Source organism: Corvus kubaryi, unplaced genomic scaffold, assembly GCF_017639235.1.
Source record: "Corvus kubaryi isolate FWS band 111438036 unplaced genomic scaffold, C.kubaryi_AGA036_p1.0 37398, whole genome shotgun sequence".
Classification (NCBI taxonomy): Eukaryota; Metazoa; Chordata; class Aves; order Passeriformes; family Corvidae; genus Corvus; species Corvus kubaryi.
The window spans coordinates 33,834,566-33,855,823 of record NW_024581137.1 but is presented as its reverse complement, the minus strand read 5'-3'; the positions used below and the strand labels follow the sequence as shown (position 1 = coordinate 33,855,823).

The 21,258-nt window shown below is 39.2% G+C and overlaps 1 protein-coding gene across 1 annotated transcript in view; it reads left to right on the top strand.

Moving 5' to 3' along the window:
* The window catches only part of SDHAF3 (succinate dehydrogenase complex assembly factor 3), a 32,952-nt gene extending 12,592 nt beyond the window's left edge, over positions 1–20,360 (top strand). Inside the window, exon 2 of the mRNA XM_042044001.1 lies at positions 19,985–20,360. Coding sequence (XP_041899935.1) covers positions 19,985–20,188 — 204 coding nt within the window. The 3' untranslated portion in view covers positions 20,189–20,360. The remainder of the gene's footprint in view (positions 1–19,984) is intronic.
* The last annotated feature ends 898 nt before the right edge of the window (positions 20,361–21,258 follow it).

Below are 21,258 nucleotides of genomic sequence, written 5' to 3'. Positions count from 1 at the left end.
AGTGATGGGGTTTTGGAAAAAATTATCCCAATACAAAAACTACGCACTACAGAGGAGATACTAAGACAAAAGCAAGCAGTGTATGAAATAAGCTCTTGGCTTGGGAATACACCTCTTGCAGGGCGGGCTGGGGACTGTTCAGCCACAGCAGTGTTGAGCTAAAGGTGGGTGTGTACTGCTGAATCGATGTACCTGGGCTGCTTTGCAGCTGGCAGTGGAACAGCCCATTTCCATGCTGTTAAGCTCTTGTGCTCCAAAGCAGGGTGGCCACATCCAAACTGCCTGCTGGGAGCAGTCCCTGATCTGTGCCAGCTCACTGGCAGAACTTGGGAGTTGTTTTGCAGAAAGATGCTTATCCTTGATCAATACCTGTGCCAGGGACAGTGGCACCAAGCTCCCAGGTTCCAGTACCTTCTCAAAGCATTCCCTGGCAGTGCTATAAGTTTTTACTGCAGACAGAACTCTGACTCCTTTGCTGTCAAGTGCAAGTGCTGCTTTTGTTCTGAATTCTTTCTGTCACCCATTAGCAGATTATCAACAACTGTTAGATTTATCTACCTTTCTCCAAATCAGGAGTTGTCATATCTGAAATCTGTGTGGAGATTGAACTGTCTAAGAAACAAGCTCTGAACTCTCCAGAGCTGTTCTGCTGCTGGTCTGGTGAAATAAGAGTAGATTCTAGGCCATAATGAAATTGCACGTCAAAACTGGGTGGTGTGTCTGCACAGTAGCATTTGTGAATGTTCAGCTGTAGGCAGGTGGAAAATACATTCCTGGAAGGAAAAGAAAGTGAAAAAACCCACCCTTGCTGTCTTTCTAACCAGGAGGGATTGTCAGACGTGTCTTGTTATTATGCATCCTAGATCTGTAAAATATTATTTGAATACTAACATTTATTTAAAATTTCAATTCTGAACCAATTCTGAATCAAATAGCGTTCACTGCTATTTCAGAGGCCTCTGGAGAGCATAGGCCAGCTGCTGTTCATAGTTGTGCTTTGTGTTGATAAGACAAGTAAGCACACACTTTCATCATTCCATTTTACTGATCTGCTTCTGAAATGTCGTGGGCCAAGTTTACACTCTCTTGGGCTACAGAGATGAGACTGAGATTGGGAAGTTTGTTTTGTATGGTGCTTTTTGGAGGGTGTTGTGTGGGTGAAGGAAGAGCTGCATGAAGAAGCCCTGTTAACTTGTTTGGGTGACAGTGGCTACAGAGGAACTCCCAAGTTCCCTGGAAAAACTAGAGCTATCATCTTACACAATACCTCAAGGGCAAGCAGGCAGGAAATAAACCTTTGGGTAATGCAGGGTATTAGAGCATTTCTAATTATCCTTTGCTGTCGTTGAACCTAATTTGGTGAACTGCTAAGATGCACTGCTTGTAAATTTTGATCAGATTTTTTTTGAGTGCTGTTGCATAGTGTGTATTGTGTTTCAAGTGGGAAGGAGGTTTTGTTGTTCTTTTCACTTGTATGTTGTACAAGTAAAGCTTCAGTGACTTTGGTTTAGTGAGGAAAATTATAAACACAGTGTTTCTTTTCTGAAAAATATCTGCTAATGAAGTTTTGTGTTGGTTATGAAAGAATAGGATGGAATCTAGCTTCTGCGTGTGTTAGTAAAAGCTTGTATACTTAAAGTTTGAATAAATCAGCTGATTATTGAATAATGCCACTGTTCTATTACCGATCTCTTAAGTATGTGAACTTGTCTGTCTTCGCGAACTTTGTAGTTGATGTAGTTATTTGAAACAATTGCCTTGGGGGAGGAAGAGAGCTGTTTGATATAGTATGGTATCTTCAGTACTGAAACATTTGAAAAAAATCTAAAATCTGGTAGTCCTCAAAACATAATGTCAGATCTTACCAATGTTTCTTTACCAATAAACATAGTGTCAGATCTTGCCAATAACCTGAGATTTGTATTTTAAATATTTTTAACTTGAGGCTAGTCATTAAAATATCACTTGGACTAATCTTGGGGTTTTAATGAATAGAGTAATAAAGCCGAGGTAGCCTGGAAGACCTTGACTGGAAGGGCCATTTTAGATCAGGTTGGTTGTAGCCTCACCCAGTCCTTCACACAAACCCTTTTGGGTTTTGCTGGTAGAGGTTGTGTAGAGGATGAGGAGAAAAGATTTGACTTAAAGTATAATTTTCAAATGTGAGGTGAGAAGGTTCCCAAAGTTTCTTATGTTCAAGCAAAACTAACTACAGTTCTAAAAGTTGTAACCTACGTCGGATTCACAACTGAATGGTACTGAAGTACGAGTGCTAACTCAGCACTCTGAAAGTACATGATCACTGACACACACTGGTATCCTTTGTGGCACATTTAATCGCTTGGTTTCAATCCAAGAGCAGTACGTCCCCAAAAACTGGAAGTCGTATACTGTGTTGGGTTTTGCCTAATAATGAGTTAAGTTTATATATAAATGTAACTGTGTAGGTGTGATGTTGGCAGTGTGTTTATGTTTCAGCAGTATGTTTATGCCGAGACAAAGTCAGCCATATAAAGTGTGTATGTCGTTGAAATGAGGATTAATGTGCTAGACAGCGTGGAATATAACTGTGATGGAACAACTTTCATGGTAATTAGCAAGAGCTTGGAAACCTGTATTATACTGATGTGAATGCTGTCTGCATTATTAATTTTTATTGTATTGTTTTTGATGGATTGTTTGTGCACTTATTTGCACAAACACACACTTTAATGCACAGTAACAAGTATAAGAATAAATGAAGTGTATGAGTTTGTGCATGTTCTTCTTTTGAAAATCAGTGCCATGGTATCCAAAAGACTTAGTTCCAGTCTTTCAGGGCATTAGATTGATACCTAACAGTTTCACTTGAATTTATTTAGTAGTCTAGCAGAAAGCATGCAGCAGTGTGCAGTGGATTTAGTTGCAGTGTGAATGAGCACTTTGAATTTGTTTTATTTGGTTTTGTCCTTTTTTTCTTCACCTTCAGATGTTCAATTCTGTTGTGTGAGATGAGGTTCTGATGATCCCTTGTACTATTTAGCATGTCCCATTTGTTGATTAAAGCTTTTGGTACAGTGATGCATCTGTCACTGAGTACTTACCAAGTTACTTGCCAAAGATTTCCTTTTTCCTGGGTAATGGGACTTCTTTGTTTTCATTTGTGATTAGATAGCTTGTAGGAGCATTGTTGAGGGAAGATAGATTCCAAAAAACATTGCAAATAATAATTTTGACAGCAGTTGGAGCAGAACTTTCCCAGGTAAATTCTCTACCTACCTGATGAAATATAGCATTACCAAGCTGAGTTCTGTAAAGGAAGATGTTTTGCAAAGCTGTTATTTTTAAATTCACTGCTGTAATGGATATAGCAAAAAGTTCAGTGAAGATGAGGAGATCTGCTTTATTTTTCTCCTAAATATAGACGAATACAAATGATCCCATCACTTTTCCCCAATGCTGAATGGTCTTATTTTCAGTGTTTTCATCTTTTGAGAAATCAAAAATTTGTGTTAAAATGTTATGCTTTGACACAGAGAAGTTACATTTTGTTCCAGTTTTCTAGGGCAGCAGTCAATAGTCAAGGCTAGTCCTGCACTATAGCAGCAGGTGGACTTCAGGCTGGATTTACTGTAGTGCATGTGCCTGTGGGTTGGAGGTCCATGGGCAGCTTTCAACGTCTAGCCTGTAGGGACATTTCACAAGCACGTTTCACAAGCAGCCCCCAAGTGGGTTTTAGAAGAAGTGTTTATTCTGGTCTACCCTTGTCTTCTATGATAGAAATGATGCACGTGCTGGGATGGCAGAGGAACTCTTGCAGTCTGATGCCTTCCTGTGCATAGCCAGTGCTCAGAGCTGTGACCTGCAGCAAATGTGTGCTGTACTCACCTGCTGCATCTCATACAGGTGAGGGGGAGGGCTTTCCCCTACATTACTAAACAGATGTAGTGGGACTGGTCTAGGCTCCCCTCTCAACTGGTGCCTTCACAAGTTACTTTTTTTCAAAGGTACATGAAACATTCTGCAGGACAGCAAATCATGCTAATATCCCCCCCTTTAAGACTGAAATAAACCCCTGCTCACAAAGACCCCAACAATTGCCATTCAGTGTGATCCATGAGGTTCTGCTGTGCTTGTGGGCAGATGTACACAAGATTTTCTTTTTCGTATTTGTATTTGGCTAGCAAGCAAAATCCATTAAGACATATAAACAACGCAAAAATAATTCAAGTTTTTATTGCTCAAATAGCATTGCATTGCTTGAAATAAGTCCAGAGTAATTTTAAAGCCATGCAAATATAAGATGAGATAATTCCTCAGTGTTGACAAGTCTTGAAACACAAGTGAAACCTCTTGAATAGCTTTAGTATTCTCTGACTGGTAGAAATCTTATTTATTGCATATCATCAGTGGACGGCAGGCAGAGATTTTTCTAAACTTATTATATAGTCGATTTGAAAACTCTTCCTGATCATATACAGTAGAAAAAGAACTTGGTTCTTTAGTCAGTATAAACAAACGGTGCAGTGGTTTGACACTGATGCTAATGATAGGAGTATCATGGTATTAGGGTGGAGAGAGCAGCTGAACAGATGGGGGTGCACCATACCAAAATGTTTAAATGGTACCACTTAGAGCAGAGGCAGTATATCATGGGACTTCTGGACATAGAACTAGCATGTGACACTTCCCATTTGCGCTGTCTTCGCCACAGGCAGGCTGCTTCTGCTCCAAATGTTAATGCTGTCTTTACCTCTTAAGTGAAGACCATGGCACTTGGCTGTGGAAGCACCTGTGAGGCTGGCAGCCAGAGCACAGAGCTGAGCTTGCCTGACCAATCTTAATGTGGTGCATCCCCATTTCTGAAAGGTTGCCCTCATATTTTCCCGGTTCTGGTGTTTTTGCATGCTTTCCCTTTAAAGTATTGAGGTAAATTAATTTCTGTTCCAGTTCAACACATCTGTTTGCTTGGGACTGGACATCCTGTTTTTGTGCAGAGGAAAAAATAGAGGTTCTAGGTGGGTGAAAATTTTTAGGAATATGTAGGCAGTCTGGATTTTTGCTGTGAAATCTTAGAGCTTTGTTAACTGAGTGTTCACTTAAAAATGAAGTACATACAGGTCTAAGCTATTTGACATACTTAATTTCCATCCCTTTATTTTTCCCCTATCCTATTTGCCCTGTCATTTGCTAATTGAAAGCAAGCCCCCTTTAATAGCTGGAAAACCTCTGGCAATAGCAGGAAAAAGAAAGAAAAAAAAATAGAACAAGATACAGGTGAGTTAATTTTAAAGTATTTGTTGTATAGAGATTACAGGAGAACATGCGGAGGCTTGAGTTTGATATGTATTTGATCTCCCCAAGAACAGTACAGAATATTTGATGGGTTTTTTTCAGAAGTACGTTCCGATTAGCTGTGTCTACAGTACTTTATTGAATTTTGAAACTTGTTTAGCAGATGACTGAATTTTCCTTTTTCATTATCTGCTTAATCCCTCCAGTCTTCTGTGACAGTGCAGCATTCACTTGCTGTATTGTGACAGACACTATAAAAATCCTCTTAAATGTCAGAGCTGTTGGATAAACAGATAGTGACTTGCAGATGATTACAGAAGTTTTTTGGTTTTTCGGATTTGAGGGTTCTGATGCAGTAGCATAAAGATTCACGCTCCCTTTTAGCAGCTCTTGACCACACTGATGACACATTTGTTTTCTTTGGTTAACTTCTGCGGCTAGTTCTGAAGTAGTTCAGAAATTATATAAAAATCTGCAAGTTAAAAAACCCTTGCTAAGTAAGATACATAGATTTGTAGGCTTTAGAGTTTTTTACCTTAAGAAACTGCCTAAAGAATAAGCACAGTTTTAGAATTATGTTTAGAATGGGAACTTTTGGTTTCTCTGAGCATCTTTGTCTGCAGTTATGCCAGAGGACTTTCTGGCATGTGTTATATCACAACATTTTAAGAAACTAGAACAGAGTAAGGAACTTTATGTTGTAATTTTTAGAGCAGTAAAACTAAAGATGAAGGAAATGCCGTGATTTATTCTGTTGCTTGGAGGATATGGAAGGCTTTTTAAACAATGTATGCTATTAATTTCATTTGAAAGAGTGTCATGGTTTGACCCTGGCCCAATGCCAGGCACCCACAAGAGCGGCTTGCTCACCCTCCCCTGCCACAGCTGGGCAGAGGAGGGAAAAGGGAAAAAAAATTAACAAAGGCTTCATGAGTGAGGTAAGGACCGAGAGAAACACTTCAAGGGCAAAAGAGGCAAAGTGAATTTATTATTAACAGAATCAGAGGAGGATAATGAGAAGTAAAATAAGCCCTTAGAACACCTTCCCCCCTCAGCCCCTCCCTCCCTCCCACCGAGAGCGCAGGGAGACAGGGCGTGGGGGTTTGGCCAGTCCATCACTGAGATCTCCTTCTGCTGCTCCAGGAGAGGAGTGTTCCCCTGTGAGGCCGTGGGTCCCTCCCACAGGAGACAGTTCTCCCTGAACTTTCCCGGCGTGGGTCCGCTCTCAGGAGCAGCAGCCCCACCGCCCCTGCTGCAGCGTGAGCCCCTCCCACGGGCACACAGCCCTCCCAAACTGCTGCGCCATGGGTCTCTCTTCTGCGGGGTGCAGTGCTCCAAGGACAGGCTGCTCCAGCCTGGAAGCAGGGCCCTCTCTCCACCGGAGATCAGTGGATCACAGCCTCCTCCAGGCATCCACCCACTCCAGCATGGGCACCTCCCCCACAGGCTGTGGGTGGATCTCTGCAGTCCCCATGGACCCATGGGCTGCAGGGGGACAACCTGCTTCACCATGGTCTGCACCACAGCCTGCAGAGGAATCTCGGCTCCAGTGCCTGGAGCACCTCCTCCCCCTCCTTCTGCACTGACCTGGGTGTCACCATGTTGTTGTCCCTCACATGTTCTCACCTCCTTCTCTTCTCTGACTAGAATCCAAAATCTTGTGACTTTGTTTTGATTTTCTTCTTAAATATGTCACCACAGAGGCATTACCAACCTCTCTCATTGGCCAGCAGCATGTCTGTCTTTAGAACCATCAGCCACTGGCTCTGCCAAACATGGTGGGAAGCTTCCTGCAGCTTCCTCACAGGAGCCATTTTTGTGGCGCCCCTGCTACCTAAAACCAGGCTGTGCCAAACCAATACACAGAGGGAGGTGTATGTGTATACAAAGCATATGTGTGGTCTAAAACTTGAACATCATTTAACATATTTTGCTGCAGCAACAAGAACTTAAAAAATTTGCACTAGGTCTAGCACAGAGAATAATAAGTTAACCTTTTTTGCCTTTTATTAAGTACTGTGAAGTAAATGTTAATTGCAGTAACATGCTTTTTTTCCACAGAGTGAGTTTACCAATATAGACCAGCATATTGTTAGTTGTCTTAAGGAAAATGTCAGTTATATCAATTTGCATTTCTTTTCAAAGAGATGTCTCATTGCTGCTATTTAAAAGTAAGAAGAACTGAATTGCAGCCAAATTACTGTGGCCAAATACACTGATTTATTTTTATAGAGTAGGACCTTCATAAGTTCCAGACTAAATGTCATACTTAGATAAGTAACATCCTTATAAGAATTCACCTGTGTTTCCCAGTGGCAGTATTTTTAAAATTTTTAAAATCATGAGTCTGCCTGTGAGTAGGCTTTCTTTTATTGATGGTCAGTCCCCTAGGTAGTGCTCTGTAAAGAGCACACCTCAAAATGTTTTTGTCTTCTTGAAGAAGCAGTTTGTTCCGGTTTGGCCAAATTTAGAAATATATCCTCTGAGAGAAGGCACAACCACCCCTCCCCCACCAGATTCGGGAAAAAATAAATTTTCCTCGAAGGAAAGTGAAGGAGATAAAACTATTTATTTACCAAACACACGGGAAAAGGAAAATAATGCTAAATAATAAAATCTTTCGCTGTGGAGGAAAAACCTGGGAAAGTGTTCGAGTCCTCCCTTTGGTCTCCTCGGAGCTGGGACTTGGCCCAGGGCCAGGCCCTCTGTGCCTGGTGGAAAGTCCTCCTGATGCGTTCTGAGGTTGAAAGCAGTCCAGTAGAAAAGGGAGAAAATCCAGAATTCCAGGGAAGGAAAAACAAAGCCCAACTCTCAGTCTCTCTCTGGAGAACAAGAAACTGAAACAACTGGCCAAAAGCTGACTGGAAAGCAGCAAGCCGGGTGCTTCCTCGCTTCCCTGCCCCAGCTGGGGAAAAAAACCTGCTGTCTCTGTGTGACCTTGAACAAGCTGCAAACTGCTTTGAAAAAGTTTTGCTCAGTTTTTTCCTTCCCCCTCTCAGGCTCAGTTTAGAGGCATAGAAAGACACAAAAATTAATTTCTGGGCATAGGCAGTGATACCGGATACACATCATAAGGTCACCCCAAGACACAGTTAGATAAACTTCCATGACTCCTTGTTTGTCTGTTTTAAATGCCTCCACAAGCACTGACGTAGGGCTTGTCTCTCTCCCCTCTTGCTGGAGGGACCATGGTAATACTGGCCAAAAAAATCAGCCTCTGATTCAGTGTTTTCTGATGCCAAATTTGCTTTGCTAAATTAGTATCCTATTTATTGTATTGGAATTGGTAACGTTGACTGTGTTCATTTAGAACTGGAGAAGTTTCTGTCTGTTTGTCCTAAGGGGTGAATCTGACTTCTACACTAATGACCTTTTTGTATGTTTATTAAATATTGTCCATAATGTTTGCTTAATTCATTCAAGCACATATTTCTTCTACAGCTCCATTGAAGTAAAAAATTCAGTGCACCCTCGGCAGAAAGGTTATTTGCGGTGTCACAGAAATCAATGTGAGATGCCTATTAGGGGATTAATTTTTTGTTTATACTTGAGGTTTTCTTCGTTGCTGTGTTAGTTTTTGTTTCTAATGAGCATGTAGAAATGTGTGCAATGGGAAAACAAGAATGCCAGATCTCCTTTGGATATATATGTGCACTTTAAATGCATCATTAGAAGAACATGCATGGAAGTCTTTGAAGTGTTATCATCTGGGATATATAATCTTCTGCATGTTAGTATCTAGCGGCCTGGCAAGTAATGTGGTTGTCTTGGAAACAGGCTTTATTTTCCTTTTGTGAATATCTAGATGTGAAATCATCATCTTCCTTGAAAATCTAGAAGTAATACTTCTTAAAGAAATAACTGCAGATTTAAGATGCCTATCCTCTATTTAAAGAATTGATGCAGGAGTCTGTAAGTGATGTTTGCATTGTGAACTTTAATTATAGTTGTGTGCTTATGTTGCTAAAACAGTCTTTAGGTAAAATTTTTAGGTAAAATGCCTGTACTTAGTGTTGATATTTGTCTGGGAATTATCTGCAGTGAAACACTTGGCCAAGATTTCCTAGCTTAATGTTTAAATAGAAATATTACAGTGTAACTGATGCGTTAGAAGTGAAATTCCTAAAAACAAACTGATACTATGGTTTCCAGTCTTTTCCCTTGCCTTGTTTGAAATTAACAGCATGTGATAAATACTTGGATGTTCTGTGAGATTATAGCATAATATTTGCCAGACGAAACATCAGCTGTAGACAAAAGTGCAGAGAAAAGCTTTTTTGTTAGCCAAAGAGCTGCCATGCACAACATAAAATGCCAAAGTAAAATAGAAACTGAGTCAAGAAATAACCATCTTTCAAATTGCTGGGGTTTTATTAGGATTTGTATGAAAATATGAAATAATGTTCTTGAAATTTAATTTTCCTGGTCTGTAGATTATTTGTCCATTCACAGCAGTCTGATAGTTTGGTACTAGCAACAGTGTAATTTCCTAATTTTTACAGATGAAGGTCCAGACTGAATAATTTTCCATGTTTTGTTCTTAAATTGTTACGTTTAGTAAGTTTTTTAGTGGAGTTTTTAATATAGTTCTCTTTCAAATATTTTTGTCTCCATTACCAATTTAAAAGGCTTTCAAATACTGATATGTACTTCAGAGGAGAATATTTTTTAAAGTCTCTCATAAAAGAACTGGTTTTTTCAGTGGAACTCACACTTTGAATGATACAACCTGTCCAAGGATAGAGAATCATGGAAAGATCTTGTTTAGCCATTGGAACCCAATTGTGTGACCATTTCTTTCATTCTACCTCCCATCTCTTCCTCCTGCTTCATTTCTTGTGCTGCACCCACATTTCAGATTGATCTCTCTTTCCAGAACTTAATTGGCCATTTTATTTTTGCTTAAATGTTCAAGTATGTTCCAGGTTTTTTTAACTTCTGTATTCCCTAGAATAAGACCAAGCTTTCTATATAAGGCCTGAGATGAAGCTTATTGCCTAAGTGGAGAGAATCTTAAAGACTATGGTTGTTACCAGATGATGCGAAAAGCTTTTGGTGACCTGTATATTGGCCCCAATGTACAGTAGGGGTGTAAGTATTCTGCACCCAGAAAGAAATAAATAATCACAGCTTGTTTTTCCACAAATGACAGTAGTCACTCTGATGTATTCTAATAGTGTTGTGTTCCATTTTGGATGTAATAGCATTTATATATGTTTACCTTGATGGCCAGGCCATAAACTTCCCACTTTCACCTCAAATTATGATCTCATAAATCTTAAAGGACATTGAAATAACATGTTATTTAAGCTACAAAAAAAAGCTGAGTTAGTCCTTGAGCTTTTTTCACATTCTTCTAAATAAATGTCATTTCTTCCAGTTTAACAATATTAGTTAACTGTATTCAGAAAAAGCAGTCCATTTTATACCTTCCTGATCAAATAATAATTCTCCATGCTGATTACTAAATATTACATAATTATATTCCCTGACTCCATTTTAGTGGAACAATTTTTCATTCTTTGCTCCCAACCTGCAAACAAGCCAGCAACTGAAAAAAAAAAAAACCAAACCCCTTTTGGTAACAATTCTATGTAGTTACAGTATGTGCATCATTGTGTTACTGTGATCAGTTCCCTGAAACTGGTTGATAGTCAGAGACTCTAACATCCTTCTTGAATATCCTAGGAAAACCTAATATTGTTGAAGTTCTCATGGCTTTTCCTTTCAGATTAACAGTAAACTTCAATGTTTTCTTGTTCCTATTCTTTATGATACAGAGATGTAGTCCTGGAGAAATCTGTTTTACCTCTGTGCATTGTAATTAGAAATGGTGACATGGTCTTTCATCCCCAGAAATGAAATTATGCATAATTCAAAGTTAGTTATAAGGATAAAGAGGAAGTGCAGTTTTCTTCTCTCATGTGTTTCACTTCAGGATGTTGCCAAGTCTGGTATCAGCAGCATTAGAAAAAGATAAAACAAATTCCAGGGGAAAGACTGTAGAATCAATCAAGGAGAAATGGTATTTTTGTTGCCTTTTGTAATTAAAAAGCACAAAACAAAATAACTAATGAACATTTCCTTTTACCATAAGCAAGGAAGTTGGTTAAATACAGTCATTTACAGCCAGAGATGCAGAGACATGTAGTAGCTTTCTCAGTAATGAGACCCGCATCTCTGGAGAACAGTGTATCCAGTCATCACATCATGTTTAAGACAGAAGTTTCTCTCTCCAATGCCCAGCAGAGAGACAAGCTACATCTCTAGCTTCACTTAGGCACGTGATATTTAGGTGTAGGCAGTCCCATTGCAAGTGCATGACTTGGCTTGAAATGACCTGTGCAAATCTTTCCATCTAATAATGGACTGAAATACAAAATAGCTTATCCAAGCTGCTCTTCACACAACTTGTTTTAGAGCTTCTCATAAATTACAATTGGGTGTGTTTGTTAGAAAAGGGAGGATTTTGTTTCATCTGTATAATTTTTTGGGGAGTTGGAGATGTATCTGGTAGTGAGATGGATTCTCCATACTCATCATCTCAAAGGCTACTCAAGAAACCAGTTTGCCATCTGGCAAACCGTGTCAATTTTGTACCTTTTGTGTCTTGCATTTGCTTAATAAAACCTGTGTGCTGCTCTGCTGTTCCTGTGTTTCCTTCATTTTCTGGAGTGTGACTGTAGTGGCTGCTTCAGCAGAGGGGCAGGGACAGTGACTGTGAGTTACCAACTCTGATGTAGCCCCATTTTTGGAAGTTTTTCTCTTTGGGGATTCTTCAACTGCCCTGCTCAAAAGGCAGTGGTGCACAGGGGAGGAACAGGGAACTCCTCCTGGGGGGAACACATTTTTCACTTGCTGGATTTGAAAAAAATGCTTTAAATTTTTTTTATTTTGTTCTTACATGTAATCTGAAGTTCTCAAAATTTTATATGAAAATGTGCTTTCCTTTAATTTCTGAAAAGAGTGCTTTTTTTTTTTTAAATAAGAATGAGTAATGTTTCAGCATTAATAAAAATAAAGTACTCTATTTGATACCTTTTTTGATTCTTGTTTATAGGCATTTTAAGTTTCTTCGTAGTGTTCTTAGGACTTAAGCTACTCAGTCTAGTTTTTAAGTGTTTGTGAGTAAAATGTATATGAATAAAACATACTTACTTAATATGTTGTATCCTAACTTCTGCTTAATTGAAACTTTTATTATAAATGGACAGTATCAAGGGTGGCTGAAATTTGAAATGTGACAGATTCTGTAACTTGTTTAAGGCATCTTATTCTTTACATCTAAGAGCTGTCAGAAGGTGGTAAACAGGTCTGTGAACAGCAGCATTTATAACCAAATTGCTTTCATGAGATACAGATGAATCATTCAGCAGGAGAGCTAATTATGTCTGTAGCCTGAAGCATAGCCACAGGTATCCTGGCCGTTAGCTACCTTGGTGCTTCACTCAAGCCAAAGAGCTTGTGTTTGCAGTGTGTTCAGTTTGAACGACAAAGGTTTGTGTGTGAATCCAAGGAGGACTGGAATATTATTTAAGCAATACCTCAGGATAAGCAGTGGTAAGCAGAGGACATGGACATCATTTTGTCACTTACCTCTGTTGTTAGAGCCTTTGTGGGCTGCAGCACCATCCCAGGTTTCTGACTTAGCAGCACTGGCCACCTTAGCCCAAACTGCTCTCTGAAGGCTCCTGTATGGCTTTCTTCAACATGTTAGTGCTGGGTTTTGAAGCCAGAAAACTTTGTGTTACTTTGCACAACTCTGCCTCCCTTAGTAGATATTAAAGATGATGCTGAAAGACTGTGTGCTCTGATGCTGTTAATGAAGGAGAAGCTAGAACGAGAAAACATGAAGAAAAACACTGGTTTCTGTCATAAATAAGCTTGTCTCTGTTTCTTTCTTGTATATGCTTGGTGTGTTGTTATGCATTTGATGGATGCTGAGGTGATTCAAATGCCTCAGGAGAAAGTTGTTTTTTCACTTTCTATCAAGACTTGCAGTAGGAGCTGGACATCGTTATTCCTTGGAGGTGCTCTGCTGTGCTGGCTACCTCAGTGAAAGTCTTGATTCTTCATTATGTTGCCTTTTCCTCAGCAATTACTATTTTAATTATTCACATAAGAAACTCTTCTAATGCTCTCATATGTCATTACCTGGTATCATTCAAATACCATTGGATGGGTATTTTCAAAAGCAGGGGGAAGGCTTACTCAGAACCCTTTGTAGTATATTGATTTTTCTTTTTTTAGGTGTTAATGGTGTGACCTTTACAAAACTAAAGGTAATTTGAAATTTAAATTTTGAAATCCATAATACATTGCTCAGGATGTGTGACTTTACATAGCTGTTTATTCACATAGGTTAATTAATTTGGCAGTAATTGTATTTTATGCAATTTTTAAAATGTTTAGGGCTATTTTAAGTGGTCTTATCTGGTGAAATATAGATTGTTATGGGTTAATGTGTACGTGAGTGCATGAAAATATTTGCTGTAGTGGTGTATTAAGCTGAGCTTAAATGTGGTATAATTTTCCTGGGTTTATTACTGCATTTCTAACTATACTTGCAGCTTCAGGTAAAATGTATGGAGATACTCTGAAATTTCATGGGGTGTAGCGCCCATTTAAAAATCACTCCTGTAATAACGTATCTTTTTCTGATTATCGGTCTAACATCAAAACAGTTTTGCAGTAAAAAATATAGTAAATAATTTGCAGAATTCTGTCTGAATGAGTATGAAATAATCAATTCAACATATCTCTGCACAGCAATAAGAACAGGTTGCTCATTGCTGTGCTGTTCATTCACAGCTGTTCCTTCATGCTGCCACCCTTAGCAGCATGTGTTTGATTTTGCTCTGAGTAGCAGCACAAACTCTTAAAATGCTGCAATTTGAAATTAACTTCCAGGGAGCAATGAGGGTGGCCTGTCAGGCCATGCTAATTTTTTTTTTTATGTCACCCTGAGAAAAATAAATTTAAAGTAATCTGATAGCATTTTTCTAGTGCCTGACTGTGCCCTGTTTGTTTAATACATCTCAAGAGTAGCATTTTCTGATCTTGCCACAGTAATGTTTTTTATCAGTGCTGTCATTAGTTTGGCTGCAAGTGGAGATAGTCTTTTTGGAATGGATCAATACTTCAGCTTTATACTTCAACTGCATAAAGGAGATAAAAATTTTAGACCTTTTTAGAGAGAAAATCTGACTAGAAAGTGAATTGTGCAGGTAGTACTGTGAACAGACATATCTTTCTGAGATTTTTGGAGCAATTTTCTAAAATGTAGCATTGTACATGTTTAGGAGGATGCCAGAGAAAATAAAAATTATGATTGCTGTTCTTTCCAGTGAAAATGAGAAAATGGGCTCTTAACCCATTTAATTTTATGGTTAAATCATAAATGTCTATCAGCACTTTGTGTTAGCATATAATGTGTGTCAGTGTGGACTAGACCTGGTAGGAGTCTATATATCTGGCAGTCAGGGAGTGGGGCTTTTGGTTGTGTGATTTTTGCTTTTATTTTTCTATTTAATCCTTTCTCAACTTGGAAAACAAGAAGGCTGATGCTCTTTCTGTAATGTGTGTAGAGAAATGGCTGAGTGAACAGGCATGTATATGTGCACAATCCAAGCTATATTAGTGAACTGTCCTTGACTAGGGAAGACAGAGAGGAGCAATGCTGATGTGGCAAGCAACAGGATGTTGGGGAGGGGGATGCTGACCATAGAAAGAGAAAGACTTATGTTAGTTAGTCGCGTGCATATTCATTTGTAACCAATCGCTTGCTGTTAAAGGCTGCGTGAACAGTAGCTGTAACCCAATAGTATGGAGCTTGCTTATGTGTGCTAGGGGAATTAGGGTATAACTATGGGACTGACAATAGAATAAAGGGAGTTCCATCATATCTCTATGAGAAGCGTGGTTCATTCCGGCAGATCTCTGGCAATTATGTGTGATATTTTAAACCTCAAATGTTACCCATCCCCTTGCCCTTTTAATGAATTTTTGCATTCTGTGAGAGCAGAGGAGAACTTTGTATTTGCTTCACTTAGTGAATTTAAACAAAAAACCCTAAGGTTATTGATTATAGCAAACACTCACCTATTTTTTGTATAAATCATTTAAAGGTTCAAGCATTTAATCATACTGTAGGATTTTAAAAGAGCCTGATGCTTGGGTTCAGCATGCATGCTGTAGATGGCAGTGATCTGAGGCAGAACCATCACCTGTGAGGAGTACATCAAACCTTTTAGGTGAGGGATCTGTCTCTGCACTGTGATACGGAGAGTTTGGGGTGTCTCTGCGGTTGCACACACTGATGGCAGTGCAGTGACGTGACCAGTCTGCGCCTTGGGACTGTTACCTTGGGCCTCCTTTAAGATGAGGAGGGCGTCTGTGATACGGATGGACAGCAGGCTGGCATTTAATACAGAATAAAGCAGCCATCTTTTGATGGTAAATGGTCAGGAGAGGTTGTTGAGGCTCAAACTTGATTATGATCCTCTGTTTCTGATGGCAGTCACATACAAGGGGGAAAAACTTTTACCACTCAGCTGGTGGTTTGGGTTTTGCTTGCTTTTTTCATGTAAAAGCTCAGGAAGTGTACAGCTGGTGCAGGCAGAAGATCATTGCAGTTAAGAGCTACTTCCAAAGAAGCAACCAACCAACCTAAAAAACTGCCAGAGAGGAGAGCTCCTGTGTCCCTCTGCCATCCTTGTGTATGTTGAGCCTGGCTCTGTGAGGGTGCAGGAGTACTTGGTACCAGAGCTCATGCCTGCAGCAATAGCTGCAGGCTGCTCCCAGGTGGTTGTTATTAGCAGTGGGGAGGACTTTTCTCCTGCTGTGGAACCTACACTGTTAGGACATTGCATGGAGGGGTTTTTGGGGTTTGTATGTTCAGTCAGATCTCTTGGTAAGATGTGAAGAGTTTTGCATTGCTTGCTTTCAGTGTTGTTTCTGAATTACATGCTGTGAATGTTGTTGTTTGGTATAATGAGAGTGGTCTGGGGTTTGTTGGTTTGGTTTTGGGGTTTTTTTTTTATGTGGGTTTGTTAGGTGTTTGGGTTTTTTTTGTTTGTTTGTTTGTTTGCTGGTGTTTTGGTTTGGTTTGGTTTTTTTTTTGTTTTGTTTTTTGTTCCCTGGTCCAGAGCCAGTGCTGACTGGATTGTTCTGTGCAGAAGTGTGAAGATAGAATAAAATAGAATTAGGTGGAATAATTGATGTGTCACTGTCAGTGTGTTACTGGTTTGCTAATAGCTTCAGAGATCACATTTGTCCATCTGCCTTGGTAAGAAATTCTGTAAATGGCAAAGCTGAAGAATTAACCCATTATAATTTTTTATCGTCATTACCATTTGATTGTTCAATCATTGGGAAAAAAACTATTTAGTTCTTTTTAAACCCTACGCCAACTCTACCATGAGGTAATACCACTGAGGTATAGGTTTACCACGGGAATTAACTGTGGTGTCACTCTTCCTGAATGCCTATTTAATGTAAAAGCAGGAGAGGTGATGTTGGGAAGAACCTTGAGGAATCAGTTTGGTTCAGAGTCTGGTTTGTTTGCCCCAGTTTGTTTTAGCTATCTGTTTTCTTTAAATAGCCATGAATTAAGGCAACAGGGCTGGAAAGATCCTGCTGACTTCAGTGAGGCTTCACATGGTCCATTAACAATGTAATGTATTTATGTTAGCAAATGGTGTCATTTTGAAATTTTATCACGGGCTCATCTTTCTTTCTTCTAGCCCACTTCTCTGGAATTATTAGACATACAGCTGAAGTAGTGGCTTTAGTTACTCTGCTGGTAATCAGATTAAGAGTTCACTATGCAACTAAAAAAAGGGGTTTTTTAGCTGAAAATTGGGAATTAATGCTTATATCTCATTGCTGTAATGCTGTGCTTTTGAATACCCCTGATATTTAATCCTTTCTTAAAAAAAGGTTACCAGAGAACAGTCATCATTTTTAATATTCAGAAAATAGGTTTTTTAAGTTCAGTTTCTTACGTTGTATTCAGAGTTGTGCTTCAAACTTAAAGGTACTTTAAAGGATACCATATTGAAGAGAAGCCTGTATTTTTTCCAATTAAAAATTAGCTTTTGAAATTAATTTCTTAATTGTGGAGTTTGTTTTTAAGTACCTCTTAAGAAAAATATAAGTTTAGGCTCCCTTCCAACCTGGTGTTTAAACATGTACTTAACTTTTAAACATCTGAGTAGGTTGACTGACTTCGCTAAGTACACAGACCACGAGGCTTTTGAATTCACTCATTACAGCTTTTTGAGAGCTGCTGCAGTGGGGCTGGTGCTGGGCAAAGGGAGCTGGGGAGTGTGCGGGGACCTTGGGCACAGCAGTGTCAAGGGTAGCACTGCCAGCAGAATTAATTTTGCAGAGCTGCCCTCCTTGCAGAACCTTGAGTGTTGTAATTTAGAGAAGTCATAATGGTCAAAGATTGCTCCAAAGTGGTGAGAAAGCAATTTTCCATCTGTGCCCTCATTACCAGTGTGACCCATTGGCCACTTGCATTTCTGCCCTTGAGAAAGTTTTGCTTTTCTTGTGGTGCTCAGCCTGGTATTGCTGTAATACACGCTGACTGTGTCCCGTGTCCACCGACATAAATGCTGTTATCTAAGTAAATGTGGGCCAAATGATTTCTGTTATAACAGGATTGTAAGTAAGTCTGAACAGACTTAAATGTGTTCAAAACAGTGTGGGAAGGGGGTTATCCTTTTCTTCTTTTCCTTTGGGAATGAGTATATGAAGTAGGTATATGTCCTTTAAGCCCCTTCTTACTCTCCTCTAATTTTTAGTTTTGTTAACTAATTTCTTCCAAAAAATTGGAAGAATGACAGAAGTCTCACAGTTACTGAATTTCTACTGCCCTTGGAACAGTCCAGGATGGATGCAAATGACCTTACCAGTTCTGAGAAAAGCAGAGAGTGGTTAGGCAGAAAGGCTTCAGGGCATGTGTCTGTAGCGGGTTGGGTTTCTAACTGGGCAGAAACACTAATTTAGTGTAGTGGTTTGGTCTAAGATACTCATTACTGTTTATCTTCTGTGAGATAAGAATTAGGAGAAACGCAAAGCAGGCACCAAACTTGAAAGAATATAAAGAAGTTTATTAACAGACCTAAAAGAAGAAAAAAAAATCATACCACACCTTCAGAACTTTCCTCCTCCCCCCACCTTCCTCCTTTCTCCTACTGACAATGTAAAAAGACAACCCTTAAGATGTTCAGTCTGTTTACCACTTCCATAATAACCTTGTTCAGTCCATTTAGGAAGAGGAGTCTCTCTTGCTCATGCTATGAACACATTATCACAACGAGACAGCCGCCCACTTTCAAATAACTTTGTTCAGTCCATTTAGGAAGAGGAGTCTCTCTGCTCGCATGTGAGTCCCTTCCCCCAACTTGCAGCTTTTCCCACAAGGTTTTTGGGGTACAATTTTAAGGTTGAGCCGTTCAGAAACAAAAGTTCTTTTCACCCATCTCTGGGAGCACTTCATCTCTAAGAACAGAGGCCCTTCTCCTTCCCTGGGAGCAAAGGGTCTTCTTCATCTTCATCTTTAGGACTATCTCTGGGAGCATCTCTAGGAACTGAGGTTTTCTCCTTTCCCGTTTGGAGCAAAAGTCCTCATCTGGTCCATCTCTCCCTGTCCAAACTTCTCATGAAATTACAGCTGCGTCAGCATCTGCCAATCTCAGCGCAGGTGCTTTTGCTAACAGGCATGAATTGAATACTCCACCCCCCATATCTTCATGAAATTACAACGGGTACTCTGACATATCATAGCTTCACAACAGAATTTCAGCTTTAAGCATCTCCTCTTTCTCTTCTTTCAGGTTTTCAGCTCTTCACAGCACTAAAAGGGTTAATCTCACCTAGGCCTTGCAGCTGGAATTTTGCTTATTGCAGTGGAGAGGGGGGGAGCCAAGCCGCTCCGGCTGCCCATAGCAGGGCTGTGAGGGGGTTCCGCAGGTGGAACAGGGCCCATTGGCTCCAGGATGGCCGTGGCCCGGCCCGGCCTGGCCCAAGCAGGGCCTGGCCGGGCCCACTGGCCCCCACACGGGGCCCGCAGCCACCTGTCCCAGCACCAGAAACGAGAGAGAGAGTCTGCCTTGGGGTTTACTGTTCTTAAGTGTGGATCACAGAGGGGTCACAACTTAAGTGGCTTAAAGAATTGTCCATATTCAAACTGGCCAGCTGATAGGTTCTATCAGGTCCCAGAGGAAACTGTAAGCACCCCTTAGCAAGGACATCCCTTCCAGGACTATGCTTGCTAACCTATGACAGTGTCTAATTGTAGAATGCTTTTTCTAATACATTTGTTCAAGAATAATACTTTTTTGGATGTATCAGTTTACAAAGTGTATCCTATTGATATCCTGATAGATAGGAGAGATTATTTTAATAAATATATTAGATCTATAATTAAATTTTGTTTTGTTTTCAATAGTAGTATAGGATAGGACATTAATCCGTACATATATGCATTTTAAACTAGCTACATAAAATTGACTGTAGAATTGCTTTAATAACGTTTCTTTCTTATAAAAACTGTAATTTGTTTTAGTCATTTGTTAATGATTAATAGACTGTTGTGGGAGATTGTGTAGGAGTATGTTATTACAGTAAAATGCTATTAAAAAAAGTTGACCTGAATCTTGCATTTGTCAGTTTTGTGACCTTTATATTTCTTTCTCAATAGAACTATGCAGCACTGATCCAGCAACAAATTAATGAGGACAAACAAAATGTGAGAGAAAAGGCTGTATATGGAATTCAGCTCACAGAAGAAAAACTTAATGACTTCCGTGATGAACAGATTGGGCAGCTGAAGGAACTGATGGACGAGGCTACCAAACCTAATAAAAAAATCACCATTTCTAAAGACTCGGAATACAAAACCTAAAGGATTAAAAAAATTATTTTAATGCATATAGAAGCATTCTGAAACTGCTTTTTCCAGTTGTACTTGAATGTGGTTTCTCTGAGATAATGGATGCAGCTATGCTATAACTTGTCTGAAATGGATGTGTTTGGCTTTCTGTGCAAGAATAAATGAAAAAATGGAATAATCACAACACTTTTATGTTAATTGCATTATTTTTGTTTTCTCTTCTTTTTTTTTCCTCCTAATGGGTGCTGAAGGCTGAAAGAATTTGGGAGAAGTAAATTGACATTTTTAAAATAGAAAGTTGTTAGTTTTGGGGTTTCTTGTTTTGTAATCTTGGCACCTAAAGAGCAAAACATCTTTCTATTTGTTTGTCATCATCTTCCTTAATGGAAAAGATGCAATTAGCATTTATTTTCTGGGCTGAGGATTCAGTAGACAAAGGAATGGTACTAGAGTGGGTTTGTTTTCATGGAAAGAAATGAGCAGTATTAGAAAAATATACTGTTGGTGAAATTGGAAGTTGGTTTTCTTCTTGAGCTTTATTGTGAAATTGACTTTAAAATAAAAGATGTAGCTCATTATTAAATGAACCTTGAATCACTATCTTATGCAGAAAATTCTGCTTTTTTTTTCCAAGCTAGATTCAGATTATTGTTAGTATCTAAAATTTTTAAAAACCTTTCACAAATGGGTTGTGCTGTAGTTTGAATTCAAAGGTTCTTAAAAAACTTGGTATCCCATATTATCCAATATTTTATATAGACCAGAATTTTTAAATGACTCAATCACAGAAATTATCCTGTTCATAATACTGTATGACAAACATTCGTAATTTATTTCTAATAGGCTAAGTCTGCAGTAAGACAATGTGTGCCTATTGTAACATACACTGTTGGGACTAAAAAAAAGGGGGTTTACCTTTCTGTGCAAAAGACAGCTTTCATTTCATCTTCCAAACCTAGTTTTATATTATTAGTTTTGTTCTATTTCTGGACCTTTCCCTGTCTGTTTCCCACAGCATGTTCAAGACGACAAAATTTCTTTGCTCTTGGGGAATAACAGCTTTAACAAGGAAGCACATTTCC